Source organism: Micrasema longulum, unplaced genomic scaffold, assembly GCF_059751315.1.
Source record: "Micrasema longulum isolate JH-2025_06_02 unplaced genomic scaffold, ASM5975131v1 h1tg001783l, whole genome shotgun sequence".
In the NCBI taxonomy this organism is placed as follows: domain Eukaryota; kingdom Metazoa; phylum Arthropoda; class Insecta; order Trichoptera; family Brachycentridae; genus Micrasema; species Micrasema longulum.
In genome coordinates this window covers 93,611-111,623 of record NW_028278958.1, presented here as the reverse complement: position 1 = coordinate 111,623, position 18,013 = coordinate 93,611, and the positions used below count along the sequence as shown (strand labels likewise).

The window sequence follows — 18,013 nt, the reverse complement described above, 5'->3', positions numbered from 1 at the left end:
TGTGGCGTAGACATGTAATCGCCACCGAAGCCTTCTAAGGTCGCTATCGCGTTCCGAACTGCGCTAGACAGATCTACTAATGCTTGCGTAGATCCGTCGTTCTGTATGCAGCGGAGCCTTCTCACTTTTTCCAACAAGGAAGACGCTACAATGTCCGGCTGGCCGTAGTGTAGCTCCAACGTCTTCATTATCACCCTCACTTGGCTTGGATCCACTAGTAATGACGACACAGATTCTCTTGCCCGTCCTTTTAACGCACGCTGTAGACGCAGGAGGTTTTCTGGATCCGAAAGGCAGCACATCTCCGTCGACTGAGTGTACTGAGATTTGAAAGTAGCCCATTCCTGCGGCTCTCCGGCGAAGGCGGGTAGGTCCTTGGCAGTAGATTGGCGCGCTATCATGGCGCCGACTCTGCTAACGTCCTCTGGGGCTGAAGTCGGGCTTCTTCCTTGCGAAGCCTCTAGTAGAATCGCCATTTTTGACAGCACCGTCATGATGCCGTCCATATCCGTAGTACGCGGCGCGGGCTCGGGATTCGTCTCCAAGGGCACGCGTCGGTCTTGATCGTGTAGTGAAGCACGGAGCGTTCGAACCTGCGTCCTCAGCCGCTGGACTGTATCTTCGGATGTGTCCGACTCGGCTGAGTCCTGATCTGTAGCAGGGTCTTCTCTCGGTTCCGTGCCTCCTCGACCCGAGCGGAGTGAAGGGGTTCTCGAAGTCATCTCTAGGCGCTCTGCGATGAATATCCGGTTCTTCTCGAAGGACCAACTTGTAACAGACGCGGCGGATCACTGCTTCGTCCGTAGCAATCGCGCCCGTCACAAGAACTGTATTTCTATAGGTGCTGGTGTCAAACGCAGAGTGGCCGGGCGTAGGCGGGCCTCGGCCGACGAACGATAAGCTCCGGGGGAGGTATCGTCGCCTAGAGATCCCTTGCGGGGTCGCTAGCGAGTAGCGCTGGCGGCCGCAATCCTGAGTCAGGCAACCGGGTTGTAAGGCCGGTATCTCTCCGTCGGTGGGAACGGCGGGGTGTGTTCCGGGGAAGTATCCAAGGGTCCAAATTATCCGGGGTCCAAAATCCAATCCAAAGAGTATCCGAGTTCCAAGTCCAGGGGGGTAGCGGTGTTCGAATCCAGGTGGCGATGAGGTCCGGTTTGAAGCGAGGTAGGGAGGTGAAGTGGAGAGTAGAAAGCCTTAGTAGTGTGGTGAGATGACTGACTTTATTTTTCCCCGGCGGGGCTATATATACAACATTTTGCCGTGCGGCGGTGGGCTAGGCCAATAGCGGGCGGTGCTAGGTTGACCAATCACGCGGCGAGAGAGATAGCGAGCACATTTGCCGGCTCTATCGGTCTCTCTCGCGCCACGTATAAGGTCCCCACCCTCCCGCTACCGGCCGCAGTTCCCCGCCGACCGCGCGGCGATCAACACGTATACAGAACAACATAAAAACACATTATGGGCATACAAATATTTTCATGAATTCTAATCTATATGTGGGCTTCAGTATGGCGATCACCACCCCCGAAAGTGACAAATACTAGTCTTTATTGAGGAGGTGGTAGATCGCTTACACATACTGAAGCCTCCTATGCTACATTAAAGCCCCAGGAAGGGCCGCCAAGTTGGTGCATGTACTTTTACGTCGGCAACAATGGTCTACAGTATCAAATGCAGCACTCATGTCCAGAAGAGCCATCAACACCAGATTACCAGAGTCCACCGACGTTATAATGTCAGACAGTACTCTTATCACTCCCGTCTCCGTGGAATGAAAACGTCGGTATGCCGATTGCCTTACCGAAAATAAAGAATTCCGCTCGATATAGTTAACGAGCCTGTGAGAAACTATTTTTTCTAGTATTTTTGATACGATGGGAAGATTTGAAATAGGGCGAAAACTGGAAAGATCTTCCACATCTAGTTGGGAATTTTTTAAAAGTGGAGTTACATTTGCTTTTTTTATGGCTCTCGGAACAATGCTGCGCTCCATGGATGTATTAAATAAATCTGTTAAAAATGGAGCTAATACGTTAATGCATTTTTTCAAAAGCCATGTTGGCATCGGATCTAATATACATTGTTTGTTGGGTAATGCCGCAACAATTTTTTTAACCTCATTTATAGACGTTGGTTCAAATTTACTGAATTTTTGAAGGGCATTATCTAAAATTACAGGTTTTTTCGCTGAACTACACGCCAGTCTGATTTTTTCGACTTTATTTGTAAAAAAGTCGGCAAAATCAGTGGCAGTAGCGCTTGTGTTAGATGTCTCTGCTATACAGTCACCACGAACAGATTGAAGGCTTCGCCAGAGTTGTTTTGGAGACTTTTTCTGTTCAGTGATTTTTGTACACCAGAAACTAGATTTTATTTCTTTTATAAATGTCCTATAAGAGGCTTGCATATCTAACCATATTGATCGGTCCAAAGTTGACAGTGTGTTTCTGTATTTGCGTTCTAGACGTCTTAGCTCTTTCTTTTTGAGTCGACAATTTTCGTCAAACCATGCATCAGATTTCCTTTTTCGAATAGTTTTCGTAGTAAATGGTGCATGTTTGTCTATCAGGTTAGATAGTACCTCATTGTACAACCCAACCAATTGATCGACGTTGTTTGAGCGACGGTCAATGTCCGGACCAATCAACGATGTCAGAAGTTCGGATTTAAAATGTTCTAAATTTAATTTTCTCCATGGCCTTGATGCGAGTGTTTTGTAAGTTGGTGTTGGTTTTTGGATATTAATTTTACAGTGCACTAATCTGTGGTCTGAAAGTCCGATGTCTGTTACAAAAACTGTGATTTTTTTATCACAATTCCGTCGTATTATAACATCAAGTGTACCTCCCGCATCATGTGTAGGGGTATTTACTTCTTGTGAACAATCGAAATCACTTAAAAGTGCATTAAAACGAACCGATTCTGAATCCGTCTTGCGGTCGAAACGAATGTTCAGATCTCCAGTTACGTATGTTACTTCTGTACGAGTGATGGCCCATTCAAGTAAAGATTTTATTTCCGAATAAAATTTCCGAGGTGGTGCTTTAGAACCTGGTCTATAAATTGTGATTAAGGTAAAATGGTTGCTGCCTGCGCTAACCCTACAGCCAATGCATTCAAAAGTTGTGTAGAGTGGTATTTTAATTTTTGTTAATTTAAGCTGATTTTTTGTTAGTACAATAATTCCACCGTGGTTCGTCCATGTTATATTATTTTTCTTATGAACGGTTTCAATGGATGGTTTCCGTGCCTCTTCAATAACATTGAAACCCTTACTACGAAGTAGATTAATGGTAACAGAATTATGGTCTTCATGCCAAGTTTCCGTTAATGCAAGAACGTCTAGATTATTATCGTTAATTATGTTGGGGATATCATCAATTTTATTTCTGATTGAACGTACATTCCATGTACCAAGTGAAAGAGGACAAGGTGTGTTTGCGTTTCTATTTATTTTTACGTGTTTAATTGTTTTTGGTTGATTTTTATCTTTATTTAAATATGTGACTTGTGACTTAGAAATCTGATTAATAAAAGTGTTATTTGTGTTATCAACTGTGTTTGTTTTATTTTTATTTTTTATTTTTCTTCCCCCACGACATCCTCTATATTTCTTAAATAGATTTGAAACTTGTCCTGAAGAAATTAAATTATATTTATATACTATATCGATAACATGCTGATCTAAGCGTTCTTTTACATTTTTAAACTGAAGCAATGAGTCTGTTGTGTAGGTAATGTAAGGTAATGAAGAGACTCCTTTGCACATGCCTTAACTTTAGAGAATCGACAAATTGTTAACAATTTTGTCGACATATCATAAATCAAGTAAGGGTATTTGTAACTTCCCTCAAGGGTACGGAGTGGCGGAGTGATGAACATGTGGCAGTTCTCTGTCCGCTATCCCCGTCCACGTGCTCGTCTTAGGTTCCGGTGGCTCACGAGTCCGATGGTTTAGTACGCACAAAACTCAACTGAACTAACACTAGCGATAGAAAATTACTTTATAATTTAGTCAAAATACGCGGATGTACAAACAAAATAAACTATTTTATTCACTTAAACTGAGGTAATAATGCTAATAAATTATTTGATACAGAATACGGATTTTAGAAAGTCAGATTTCTTTAGAAAAAATATTGTTTTTTGAGGAGCGAGTAAAAACACGTCAGGCCGCTACAGAGCGCCAGAGACGTCTTCTCGGTAATGACAAATTCGGTAATGACAAATTAAATAAAATAGAATTGATACAAAATAAAAAAGTATCTTGATTGACTCCTGCAAAATTTATTTTTTGACACATCAGCATTCAATATAAGCATAAAATACAATTATTTGAGTATGTCCAAATGTTTGCAGACTGGCTGGATTTCCTCCCTAGAGAGATATTTAGATCCAAATTTGTTGCATCGGAGAGTAACATTTTTGAAAAGGAAATATGAAAGTCAAGGCATTTACAGGGCATATGACCTGTCATTGACTGGTTTAAGTGGCCACTTTACACACTGTGTAACATTCATCATTCTGCCTATGTTTTAACATCCACATTTCCTCAACTCTTCCATCTGTTGACTTTTGTGAAGTAAAAGAGTTGAAACCTTTATCATGTGGGTGAGATTCATCCTGTTGAACCAATTTGCCCACTAGGCCACACCTGAAAACAATTTTCCAATTTTTATACTTCTTCCTTTACCGTTTAGTTAATTCAACAATGTTTTGAGTATGTCCAAATGTTTACAAACTGGCTGGATTTCCTCCCTAGGGAGTTATTTAGATCTAAATTTGTTGCAACATTTTTGAGTAGGGAATATGGAAGTCTGGGCATTTACAGGGATGACCTGTCATTGGCTGGTTTATGTGGCCAATTTACATACTGTAGCATTCACTATTCTGCCTATGTTATAAACATAGTCGTCTAGTAGGTGAATTGGTTAAGCCGGATGAATCTCACCCACGCGATAAAGGTTAAGCTCTTTTACTTCACAAAAGTCAACAGATGGAAGAGTTGAGGAAATGTGGATGTTAAAACATAGGCAGAATGGTGAATGTTACACTGTTTGTAAACTTTTGATCTAGAAAGGACATTTTATATTTTTATTTATTTATTCATATAAATTAAATATTACAAAAAAAATAACGTATCCCTAACTCTATGAGGCCAAGAGCCCTGTGTTGAGTTGGGATTCAACAAAATAGTCGAAAAGTTATTGATTCTAAATTTCACGTCGCTACAGTTTGCCGCTTAAAAGTACGATTCTGTATCAAGGAAGTCGGAGAAAATTTTGGTTCGAAAACAGCACTGTTGACCTAGAAACGACGTTTCCAAATTTCAGGTCGCTATTACTTACTGTTTCAGAAGAGTTCCTGTGACTGTGACGGACAAACAAACATACAAACACAAGCTTGTATTGTATTTTTAGTTTTATAATACAGATAGCTTATTATGTATACTTATTCAATGTAATGTCCATATTCAGTGTGATAGGTCCTTCTTAGAGTTACATGCACTTATTATATTGTATGGAAACTCGAACAAGGTTCTTACTAAAAATACGCATGAAAAATTAAGATATTTTCCGTGAATGCCCGATCCGTGAATGTTTGAAAAAACTTAAAATAAACGGTGCGCAAAAGAAATCGCCGGCACTTTTCGAACCAACTTTTTGATGAATTCGTGAGTTTTATTTGCCAGACATCCGGATGCCCGCTCATGAGTATAGTTACCTTCTGACGTAAATTTTGTAACTTTCTCTCGTAAATCGCACCAAGAAAATATAAACACAATAACTTATATAAAAAGTAAAAAATACGACAATTATTTAAACGTGCTTTGTTACAAATTCGAAACAAGTATTTTTCTCCACATCTACGTGGTTATTTGAGAAATTATATATTTGATAACACACGTAGGAGTAGGAATATTCGTTTAATTAATGAAATACACTCTAAATCCTCGAAAAAACTTCAAAAGTATGTAGGCTGTCTGGAGATCGGATCGGATATTAAAATTGAATCCGTAAATATCAAATGCCGCCTATATAAAGCCTACATAACACCTATTCTCCTCTCCGGATGCGAATCGTGGGACCTCACCTCACTAGGGCCCAAATCAACAAAATACCTACCTACTGAGTTTTAAGAATAGGTGTACCAGAATAATCTTGGTACTTTGTGAGGAATGAAGTAATAAGAGAACGGACGCAGTAAACTCCGGTGACAGCTGTCATTAACCGGAGGCGATACGGTTGACTGAGCCATATACTGCAGAGTCTTAACCCAACACCGATCTACATACTTAACCACGCTTTATCGGGAATCAGGTGAATCGCAGGTTCTCGACGTCCTGGGGTGCTATTTTGAACCGCTCTCGCGGCCGTAGAAAACACTTTTATCTCGCGTATGTTGTATGTAAATACACTAGGTAAAAGTGTTTATTACGGCCGCGAGAGCGGTCCGTTGCTGACTATTCGTCGGCAGTTTGTGTTAGAATTACGAACGGGCATATATACATGATAAATTCCTGAGAAAGCGTTAGTTTTATTTTTTTGATAAGAGTACCTACTAGTACCTAATCTGACATTGTGAAAATACTTCATAATTCAAATTTATTTCAGTATATCATCGTGATAATTTTTGACATGCGCACTGACGCCGCTCAGCTGTGTCCTTTGATTTCTGACGTTTGATTTGATAGTCGATTTTCAATATGGCGAGTTAGCCGTCTTGTCATTTGTTTCTTCAGTTTAATTCTCCGTTTGATCGGGCGCAGTGCTCTACAGTGTTAGTGACTGCGCGAAATTCAACAGAAACCTCTCCTCCACCATTCGCGAAAATCACCTTATCGTGTCAACGCGTAAATGAGTTACACAATTTCAACTTAACCTGTTTGCGCCTTGAATTCGCGTGCGTTTTCGTTAGATAATCCGATTTCTGTGTTCAAAGGTGACTTAACCAACCGAGATGAGTGCTGTGGAAGATAATGTTGTGAGAGTGGGATCCAGAAAGAGCCAGGTAATTAATATATTGTGTTTTTTCACCTGTTAAATATCATATTTTGCTTTCGAGATTATGCAAGACTGTGACTTTGTATGCCGCTGTGTCATTGAGGAACGACTTATAATGAATTGGCAGAATAAAGTTCTACGTTCGTTATTGGATTTTCGCTTATTTAAATGTGTATCAAATATTATTCCATTGACCTGTTTATTTGTACTAATGGATATGTTCCTATAGTACATGTTGCATAAAGAGATTGTTTCAATCCTGTATGGTTCTCAAATAAACCTTGATGTGTCCCCACTGAATATGCCATTGGCTATTAACGAATATATCGTACTTAGCTAGCCTTCATTTTATATTTAATTAAAATACCGCAATACCTGCAATCATAGGTACAGATTAGTTATATCAAGAATTAGATTAAATTAAAATAAATAGAAAAGTTTATGATTTTATTGAAGTAAATGACACTCTTTTGAGAATTCTAAAATGGTTTAATGCAAATAAACAAACCATCACGCCGTTTCTCCGTAGGGGTTGGCAGAGAGGATAGAACGCCATAACACTCTATCTTGGCATACAGACCTCGCTTCCTCTACATTCATACATCTTATCATGCACGCACGCCGATTATTTCTACTTTTGTCATGTCCATCTTCAAGTATTTGATGGACTTGATCGTGCCATGTCTTTCTCGGTCTTCCTCGTTTTCTGCATCCATCAACATTTGCATCGTAGATCCTTTTAGCCGTTCTTTCGCTGTCCATTCGCTCTACATGTCCAAACCAACGCAGCACCCCTTTCTTGATTCTGTCAATAATGCATGTCTCAGCCTTACACACTTCACGGATCTCGACATTTGTGCACCTATCATACATCGTTTTACCACACATTCGCCTGAGGGATCGCATTTCGACAGCATTCAACCTACTTTCATCATCATTTTTCCAATTCCATACTTTGCTCCCATACATTAGAGTTGGGACTAGAACTCCGTTGTGAACTGCTAGTTTAGCCTCCTGCAATAAACATTTGTTTGCCAAAGTAGATTTTAGTGCACATGCAAAATAAACAAAATGTATTAAATTTGCTTTACCTACAAACAAACAAAACAAACAAACCATCACGCCGTTTCTCTGTAAGGGTAGGCAGAGAGGATAGAACGCCACAACACTCTATCTTTGATTATTCCGACTTTTGACATGTCCATTTTTAAGTATTTGTTGGATTTGATCATGCCATGTCTTTCTCGGTCTTCCTCTATTTCTGCATCCATCAACATTCGCATTGTAGATATTCTTAGCCGTTCTCTCGCTGTCCATTCGTTCTACATGTCCAAACCAGCGCAGAGCTCCTTTCTTGATTTTGTCGATGATGCTTGTCTCAGCCTTAAAAATTGTACGGATCTCAACATTTGTGCATCTATCGTACATAGTTTTACCACACATTCGCCCGAGAGATCGCATTTCGACAGCATTCAGCCTACTTTCATCCCTGTTTTTCCAAGTCCATACTTCGCTCCCATACATCAGGGACGGGACCGGGACTCCGTTGCGAACTGCCAATTTTGCCTCTTGTGACAAGCATTTATTTGCCAAGGTCGATTTAAGTGCACCGTTCACTGTTCCCGGCACTCACCCTCCTTTCAATATCTTTCTCAGTCATTCCATCCCTATTGGATATACTTCCCAGATACACAAATTCCTCTGTCATATAATTCTAGACAACAACAGGCTAGATTTTGTTAAAAGCACAGTTTTCTTAGGTCTGACAATAGATTCTACCCTACAGTGGGCCCCTCATATAAAAGCTTCAGCGGCAAGACTTAGCGCAGCAGCATACGCCGGCAGAAAGATCCGACTAATAACGGATGTAGCTACAGCGAGAATAGTCTATTTTAGCTACTTTCACACTATTATGTCTTCTGGCATTTTAGTGTGGGATATCTGACTATATGCCTCTATTTCCGCAGTTTTTGTATTGCAAAAGAGGGCAGTGAGAGGTATTTACAACTTAAATTTTCGCAATTCTTCAAGAAATATTTTTAAAGAAATTAACATTATGACGGTATATAGTCAATATATTTATGAGAATATTATGTATGTGCGTAAAAATATACATCTCTTTAAAAAAAATAGCTACAAACTTAATCACAATCCTAGAAGTAAAGACACATTAGTAATCCCGAAATCAAAGCTAAGCAAGGTAACCACGTCGTTTGTGGGGCACTGCGCACGCTTCTACAATAGAATACCCGACAATGTCCCAATTATGACTGATAATAAATTCAACATTTTCATAAAAAGCGTACTCCTAAAAAAGGCCTATTATGGACTTATTTATTTATTTATTAACGGACACTGTCCATGTATACAATTTATAAGGTTTAAATATTACAATAAAAGAATAGTTTAAAACATTTAAAAAAAAAGAAAGAAGCATTGACAAACATAAGGGACATTGAGACAAGATCTGGACTATTTATTTAGTGCTCGTTTAAATCATTGTAAACTTAAACCAAAAAAGTCCAGATCTTGTCTTGAGTTAACAATACGACAAAGGCGGGTCATTGGAGAATTTAATGAGTACATGGAAGATAGCAGCATATGGAACTAATAGTATTATTTTATTTGTGTTAGTTTATTTGATTATTTTTGGAATGTGTAGTTATTTATTGAAACCTGACTAACTCTTTGTGTTTTTTTTTTATTTACTTTTTTAAGCCAATCACCAGGCTTAAGTAAGCCCTAATAGATTGGCATTAATGAGTAGTGCTTAATCTGAACATTCCTAAAATCTACTTAAATTAACAAAGTGTATTATTAACAAAAGGTACGTATATAGCGTCATCTAGGCGGAAATGGCAAGTGTGACATCGCGAGTCAGGAGAGACAACACCGCTTGCTTTTTAAATGCCTGCCCTTGCTGTAGGAACACATCGACAGTACCGTTTACTGAGATTTCGTTCACTGTTCTGAGGATCCTCAGCAGACGAAAAAGGGGAAAAGAACCCGATGTTAGTTTTATAATTTCCCACAGCAAAGACAGGATTGGTACGCAAGTTACAGCGAGGTACATTAAGGTTTATCCGAGCAAGGATATCATGGGCATCCATACAGTTAGATATTAATTTGTGCAAGAATATCAAACCAGCCAAAATCCTTCTGAATTCTAAACTAAAGATGTGAAAGTACTCTAGACGATCATAATAGTTGATTATGAAAGTATTTGATCCGATTTTATAAATTTATGTTGCTCCGGTTCAATCCGCGTTATATGAATATTATAATTAGGAGACCATATTATAGAATTAAATTCAAGCAAACTACGAACAAATGGTTTATACAATGTAATTGCAATTTTCGGGCTATTGAATGGCTTAGATAGTCGCAAAATAAATCCACAGATTTTGGACGCTTTCTTTGAAATGTTGTGTTGTTTTGTTATTTTCCCTAATACAAAGGTCCGATAGGTATTTTGGAGCCATTTCATGAAGGGATTTGAATACTGTCCAGCACAGCTTGTATTTTATTCTCTCTGGGCTTTTTAACCAGTGCGAATCTCGAAGATGTTGTGAGATGTGAGAATATTTTTTTACTCCCGTAATAAGCCTCGCTGCTGCATTGAAAACAGATTGAAGTTGATTAGTTTGATATTTTGGGAGATTTGCGTATATTCCATTACAGTAATCTAAACGCTAAACGACATAAGCATTTACAAGAGCTTTAGTTGCGTCTATAGGAATATTTCTCCGCACGGATTTGATCTGTCGGAGATGGCGATGTTCTGAACGGTGGTATAATTTATGAGATATAATTTTTTTTAATTTTTCAATGGCTCTCCTGTAAAGTTTGCAAAATGTCGCTCAAAGTAAATAGCTTTTCCAGCATCGATATGTTTGATAGATCAGACTTTAGTCTGTTGCGAGCCCACCTTAGCTACTTTTCTTCTCGAAATGACTAAATTGCCTAAATGTACTCTAAGATACTGCACAAATCGCTCTGGAAAATATAGAAAAAGCGATGGTATAATCTTTCATCGGTAAGCAATGTTTTTATCTTAATCAATACTTGTTTAAAATAGCTATCTTAATGTTTAAAAGTGAATTAATGATTTTATATAAAAATATTAATTCAGTTATTGTCCTGTGATCCTCCAGAGAAGGTAAATTCAAAGAATTTAACAAAGACATGTGGTGAATTTGTTTTTTTTTTTAATATTGCCAATTTGATGAAAATTTTTCCTTGTATTTTTACAAGACCTGTTTCATGTTTACTTTAATTTTTAAAACACCTTAAAACCTGTATTTTTTGTCAAGTTGTATCACTGTGCATGTCTGCCTTGCAGTGCAGTGGAAAACTCCTGCTTCCGTTCATCAAGTCTTGGGAAAACCCAGGAATCAAAATTCCTCGCAATAAATAAAGAGCAAATTTCAAATTTAGTATACCAGTAGAACAAATTAACTTAAAAAATGTATCCAAAGTCACTAAATTATTTTTCATTCAACTTTTTGTACATAATGTTAATTGTACATTGGCGGACTTATTGCCAAAAGGCCATTTCTTCCAACCAACCAATAAAATAAAACTTTTATTTTTATAATTCAAGTTACAAAACATATTGAATAGAAAATAAAAATAGAAAAGCCAAAGATATATAAAAATAGAAATAAATGTATTTGTGTATAAATGATCTTAAATCAATACCATTACTCAATGGGAAAAAGGGGAAACAGGAAAGTAGGCGAGATTAAGGAAGAGAAATGAGATCTTCAGACATGATTTGAACAGAGATACTGTAGTAACATCTTTGATGGTGGATGGGAGATGATTCCACAGTCGAGCCGCATGGACACTATATGAGTTAGAGAAGAAAGAGGAATTGTGGATGGGTATTAAGAGAGTGCCTTGAGAATTAGAACGAAGAGGTAAACCATGAACTGATAAGCGTTGAAATTTTTCACAGAGGTATATAGGAGCGTTAGGAATATGTTAGTAAATATCTTTTCTTTGTTTACTGGTTTTGAGACGTACCTAATTTGCAAAACACCCTAAATTATTTAAATCGTAACTTAAATAAAGATACAGGAGTTAAGGCTGTAGTCTGAAATCATATAATTTAGGCTTTTTAAAACTCTGTTTCTACAAAATCGCGCAATAAAAAAAAAAGTTGACATTCATTAGATTAAAACAATAATTTCTTAATGGGAATCTACCCCTTGTTGGAGGGTAAGGGAAAACCTTTAATATTTGTTTCCCCTCTACCCGTCAACGCTTAAAGTCTCCTCGGGTTATCCCTGGGCTGGTATTCTGAACGGAATTGCGCGTGAGAGATCGCTCTTTCAGCGTGTATGTATTTAATACGTAAATACGTCTTAAAATGCGTTTTCTACGCGCGCTTTTGCATTCAGAATACCACCCCTGATCACTTGGCTACCCAGTTTTTATTTATTTATTGACAGACTTATGCAGTCCTTTCCAACAATGGTAAATACAATTTCTTATAATAAATACAGGTACTAATCAAATAAAACACAACTAAATAAAATTAAAGCTAGGACAAAAAAAAATACTACCTCCAGACAAGATCCGGTCTATCTTAGTGATTTTTTCAATCTATAAAGACTCGCATCAAAAAAGTCCAGATCTTGTCTCGAGTTTACAATGCGACACAATCGGGACATTGGTGCATGCGAGCCATAGTTTGTGCTGTGTTAATCGAGGAACAGCACATTATTATTTCGCAACCGACGGATCGGAACATCAAATGCCACTTGTTCCAGTAATGATGGTACATCAATTATATACATATATACAATAGAATGTATATATTAACATATTATGTCCCTGTTAATACTTTACGAATTATTTATTTATCTCTCTCTGAATCAATTATACGATACGCTATAACTTCCTGGGGGTTATCAAGTGAAACTAATATTAATTTTATTCAAACTTTGCAAAATTCTATGATAAAATTGCTAATACACAAAGATGTATACCGCTAGAGACACAATATTTCAATATCATTGATGTATAAATCTGTAAATTAATTATCTGTTAGGGCTCTACTTTGGTACAACTTAATTTGTCAGCATGCGTCGCACTCCGAGTATAAAAACAAGTTGGTACATGATTACAACACCAGGTTTACTAGTATGGCTGTACTAGAGCTAGCTGTTCCTAGATATTGCAATAAATATGGCAAAAGGACACTGCAATACAGTATACCTAAAATATTTAACATGTTACCAAACAATATTAAAAATACTGAGTTAAATAAAGGAGTGAGACGTTTGCTCAAATTATGGTTAATAGAAAAAAGTTTTTTGGATTGATGATCGTTTTTAATTTTTAATAATGTAATAACATGTAATATTTTACAAGTAAAATTATTTTTAATGTGCGTTAAGTATGAATAATTGAAGCAATTTATAAGAACTTGCTGACGAGTTGTATGTATGCAACTCAGCAGGACTTTAATTTAAGACTATTTTGTAAATATTTTTGAAGAAAAAAAAAGCCATTCAGTAAATTAAACATAAATATGGAGTCAATGTTATTTCTATGTTTTTGTAGACTTGAGATTTTAAACATTGACTCCATTTCTCCGTAAGTGTAGTCTCCCCTCTCGAGGCCATTGTAATTTAATTACAAATCATTTGTTTTTAATATTGTTGATTCCCCTTCAGGCTTCCGGGATAATCCTAATCAATCTTTTGAACACATCCTGCGGCCTTGTCTCTTTCCCTCTCTGTATGAATGGAGCTTCTCGCTACTATCCGTGGCCCTGCTATAGGTCCTGTCAGATATACAGATCTGGTGGCTTCCATAAAGAATTTTCATTTCAATCCACCATTTCGGCGAATCGATCGTGTCTTTTCCCCAATCCAATGAATTATGTTTGAAACATTCTTAAGGAAAATGAATTTAATAAACATAAAAAGTACTTTCGAGAAGGAAATATGAAAGTCTAGGCATTTACAGGGCTTATGACTTGTCGTTTTCTAGGTTAAGTGGCCACCCGAGAAGGTTGTTACATTCACCATTTTGTCTATGTTTGAACATCCACATTTCTTCTATTCCTCAATCTGATGATTTTCCACAAACATTTGGACATAATAATATCAAACTATTGTAATAACAGGGAGTTGTTATTCATTAAAATACTCAGATTATAAAAACAATAAAACGCTTAGTACTTTCAGCCAATCTGCCAAACAAAATGGATTTTTTACCCTTGAAAATAGACGCACTGTATCTGAATTATGCTATTTACATAAATTATTAAATAATAAAGTAGACTCTTTTAGCACTACACGTGGACCCAATAAATCAAGTGGTTTGTTCTTACACGAGTGGTAATTTGATATCATTTGTAATATTTAGTGAACATGATAGAAATAAAATAAAAAGGAACCAATTCCTTAGTTACGTAAACCTTGACAAAGAAGCTTGTTTGCTTTGAAACTGGTCGGTAAAAAATAAAAATTAGTGGTTAAAAACAAAGTTGTTTTATTAATTTATTATAGTGAATAACCACAAAGTTAGCGCTTCAAATATAAACTTTATATAAAAAAAAAGATATTTTAAAGTTTTTTGTTTGTAGTGAGTATTTACAAATGGAAATAATATTAAAAATGAAAAAAAAAGAATGAAAAACATGCTCAGATGTAAAAATAAAATAAAATAGTAATAACATTTAAAAAAAAAAAGGAAAAACATAAATATACACATACATATTTTGAGGGATTCAAAGAAACGATGAGAAGAATCTTTAAGTGAAATATAAGACGATAAATTTAAGTCAATTTAAAAAACATCTTCAAAATTAATGACACATTATAGTAAGAGCACCAATATATTGATTTTATTTACATATATAATATAAGTAATTAAAAGTAGTTTGAAAGTATAAAAACATGCCAATGCAGCAGAGAAAAAAGAAAGAATAACAAGTATAGCAAGTAATCTTTAAAATTTGAAAAAGCAATATAAGGAGAAGATTTTAGTAGTAATACAAATTTCAAAAGAGAAATTTGATTTATAATAATAATATTAATGTATGTAATTTGAAGTGATATAAGAGAAAAGGGGATCAACGGGAGTTTTATTCAAAAGTTTGCACTACACTATTTTTAAATAATTATAATCCTGTATGATAGATATATGTACGATTTTTATTTTGAAACTTTGCTTGTCTGTCTTTAAACCATATTTAAAAAAAAATGTTATTATTTCATTGTCGGCTGTTTGTTTCTTTAAAATAAATAAATATATAAATAAATAAATTACTCACCGCTGAATTTCAAAATCACATGTTTACATTTTATATTTGCATTTTGTTGTTCTAATTGGTCATTACTACAAATAATGTATGCAGCGAGTGATCTAATTAGAGAGGGGCTCTTGTTATATATTACATGTTATAATATTTATTGTTTCGCCATTTACTTTATTTATTTATTTGGCAAATTGTAGTCTGCATTACTTTACGGACTGTTAAACCTATCATGTAATGCAGACTGCAAATATAAGTTAGAAGTTAATGAATAGAAAGCAGATAGCTTTTTTTTTTGAGCCAATCATCAGGCTTATGAAAGCCTTAATAGATTGGCATTATTGAGTATTTATTATAAAGTAACACTTAGTCTAAACAATTTTAAATTTACAAAGGTATCATTATGGGATAATCTAGGCGGACGTGGCAAGTGTGTCATTGCGAAGCAGGAGTGACAGCACCGCTTGCTTTTTGAATGCTTGCCCTTGCTGTAGGAACACATCGACAGTACCGTTTAGTGAGATTTCGTTCACTGTTCTTAGGATCCTTGGCAAAGGGGAAAATAATCCGATGTTAGTTTTATTATTTTCTACAGCTAAGACAGGATTGGTACGCAAGTTACTGCGAGGTACATTAAGGTTTATCTGAGCAAGGATATCACGGGCATCTATAAGTTCCTTTGATTAATAATCAAACAAACTTTCAATATAGTCCTTTATACGATGTTCCACTGTAATGGTCACCCTATTAAACATATTAAGCTTACCCCCTCCCTCCATCCCCTCTACTTTTTTCATTTATTTCTCAAACAACATAGAATATTTTCATAATTTAATGAGTGCATGTTTGTCCTAATCAGTGCATGTGCTTATGCATGTCGTGTTGGTTTTATATTTTTGTGCAACAACTATGGTGAAGGTGTGTTAGGGGGTTTGCATGTTTGTTTAATTGGTGTCCTGACGAAAAGACAGGTACGTCTCAAAACCGGTAGAAGTAGAAAAGTCGGTTAGTGGTTATACAGGGTGTTCTTTAGACCCTGTCACATCCGAAACCACGACGATCAGTATGAGCAAGAAGACATATTGGCACATTAAAATAAATTTTTAGAACGACCAAAATCTTAAAAAATAAAAAACAAATGGTTGCTTACTCCTGCTGGGAAGAAACGAGGAGAGGGGAGGGGGGAGCCTGATACACTGTCGACTGCACGGCCGCGCCCCCCTCGCTTCTCCCCTGCAGAAGTAAGCAACCATTTGTTTTTTTTTAAATATTTTAATTTAAATTTTTTTCTTCGTTCTAAATATTTTTATCATGTCAACTAAATACTATACGTGGACCCAATAAATCCAGTCTTTTTTTCCTTACAAGGGTGGTAATTTGATATCAATATTTTCGAAGCTAGACAGGAGAGGACTAAAAGAAATATTGTTCATTTGGTTGTTAATTTTTTTTTTCTTATTATGAATCGCTTTTTTAATTTCTAAGTTGTCTAATTTTAATATTTTATTTTCAACATGAAGTACTTCAAATCCAGTGTCTTTATTGAAGTTATGAATATTTTCTATCAGATGATTTGCGAATTCAGAAAAAATATTATTATTTAAGCATCTTAAGTGTTCTTTTACTCTAATATTAAAGTTTCTTTTAGTTTTTCCAATGTAGATTGAATCGTAATCATTACCATTTAAATGGTATATCCCAGATTTATTATATTTATGGACTTTGTCTTTGTGGTTTTTTTTAACAATGTTCCTATATTATTAGTTGTTTAGAAAGCAGGTTTAATGTTTGATGGTAGGGAGTTAGATAATTGTTTTGAAAAAATTACATTTATAAAAAGAATAAGCCTCCATTGTTTAGGTGGGTTTGCTTTATTTACTGTGAGAGTAGAATATCAATATTTATTTATAAGTTTGCGTTTTTGTTTTTGATTTAATATTTTATCAATTAAGTTCTCATTATATCCATTATTATTAGCAATCTGTTTTATTGTATTAAGTTCTTTTTTAAAATTAGCATCATCTAGTGGAACGTTAATTAACCCATGTATCATTGAATGGAATGCGGAATGTTTATGGGCAATTGGATGATTTAAGATATCTTTTTAAATCCTGAACATTTATCCCAAAGAATTCCAAGTTGTGTCTACACTTCTGGAAATTGGGGCATAAAAAAAGTTGCTCTTAGAAGATTTGATAAATAGCAGATTTTGACTCCTGGTGACATGGTTAGGAACATGAAAAGAAATTGATTGTAACAGAGATGGGACATCACTTATAGCATATTAAGTATTTTGAAAATGCATATAACGTCCATCTCATTTCTAAAATAGGAATATTTACCCCTTTGTTATCCGAGTAACCATGCCACCTTTCTTAGAAAACGGTGTTGGACAGCCTTGATATAATCAATATGAGTCCTATAGAATAGAGAACAAATTGGAGAAACATTTGGGGTCGAACAGTGAGCAGTAAAACGTTTTGATGGTATTCATATTTTATTTATTACTCTTTGTAGTAGAGTATAGATTTTTATATTATTGTTATCAAAAACATTTTTTACTTTGTGGTATGACATTTTACACTTATTTGTTTATAAATTTGTATAAACCACTTAATTTTTTAAAATTACACTTTGACCGGTTTCGAGTTTACTACCTCATCGTCAGGAATTTAACTAACTTTTAATTACACACGTTGCTATTTATATAATAAAATATTGTATGAAAGAGACA

The 18,013-nt window shown here is 35.9% G+C and overlaps 1 protein-coding gene across 1 annotated transcript in view; it reads left to right on the top strand.

Moving 5' to 3' along the window:
- Positions 1 to 6,608: 6,608 nt before the first annotated feature.
- Hmbs (porphobilinogen deaminase-like protein l(3)02640) overlaps positions 6,609 to 18,013 on the top strand; it is a 37,521-nt gene continuing 26,116 nt past the window's right edge. Inside the window, exon 1 of the mRNA XM_088237777.1 lies at positions 6,609 to 7,011. Coding sequence (XP_088093903.1) covers positions 6,961 to 7,011 — 51 coding nt within the window. The 5' untranslated portion in view covers positions 6,609 to 6,960. The remainder of the gene's footprint in view (positions 7,012 to 18,013) is intronic.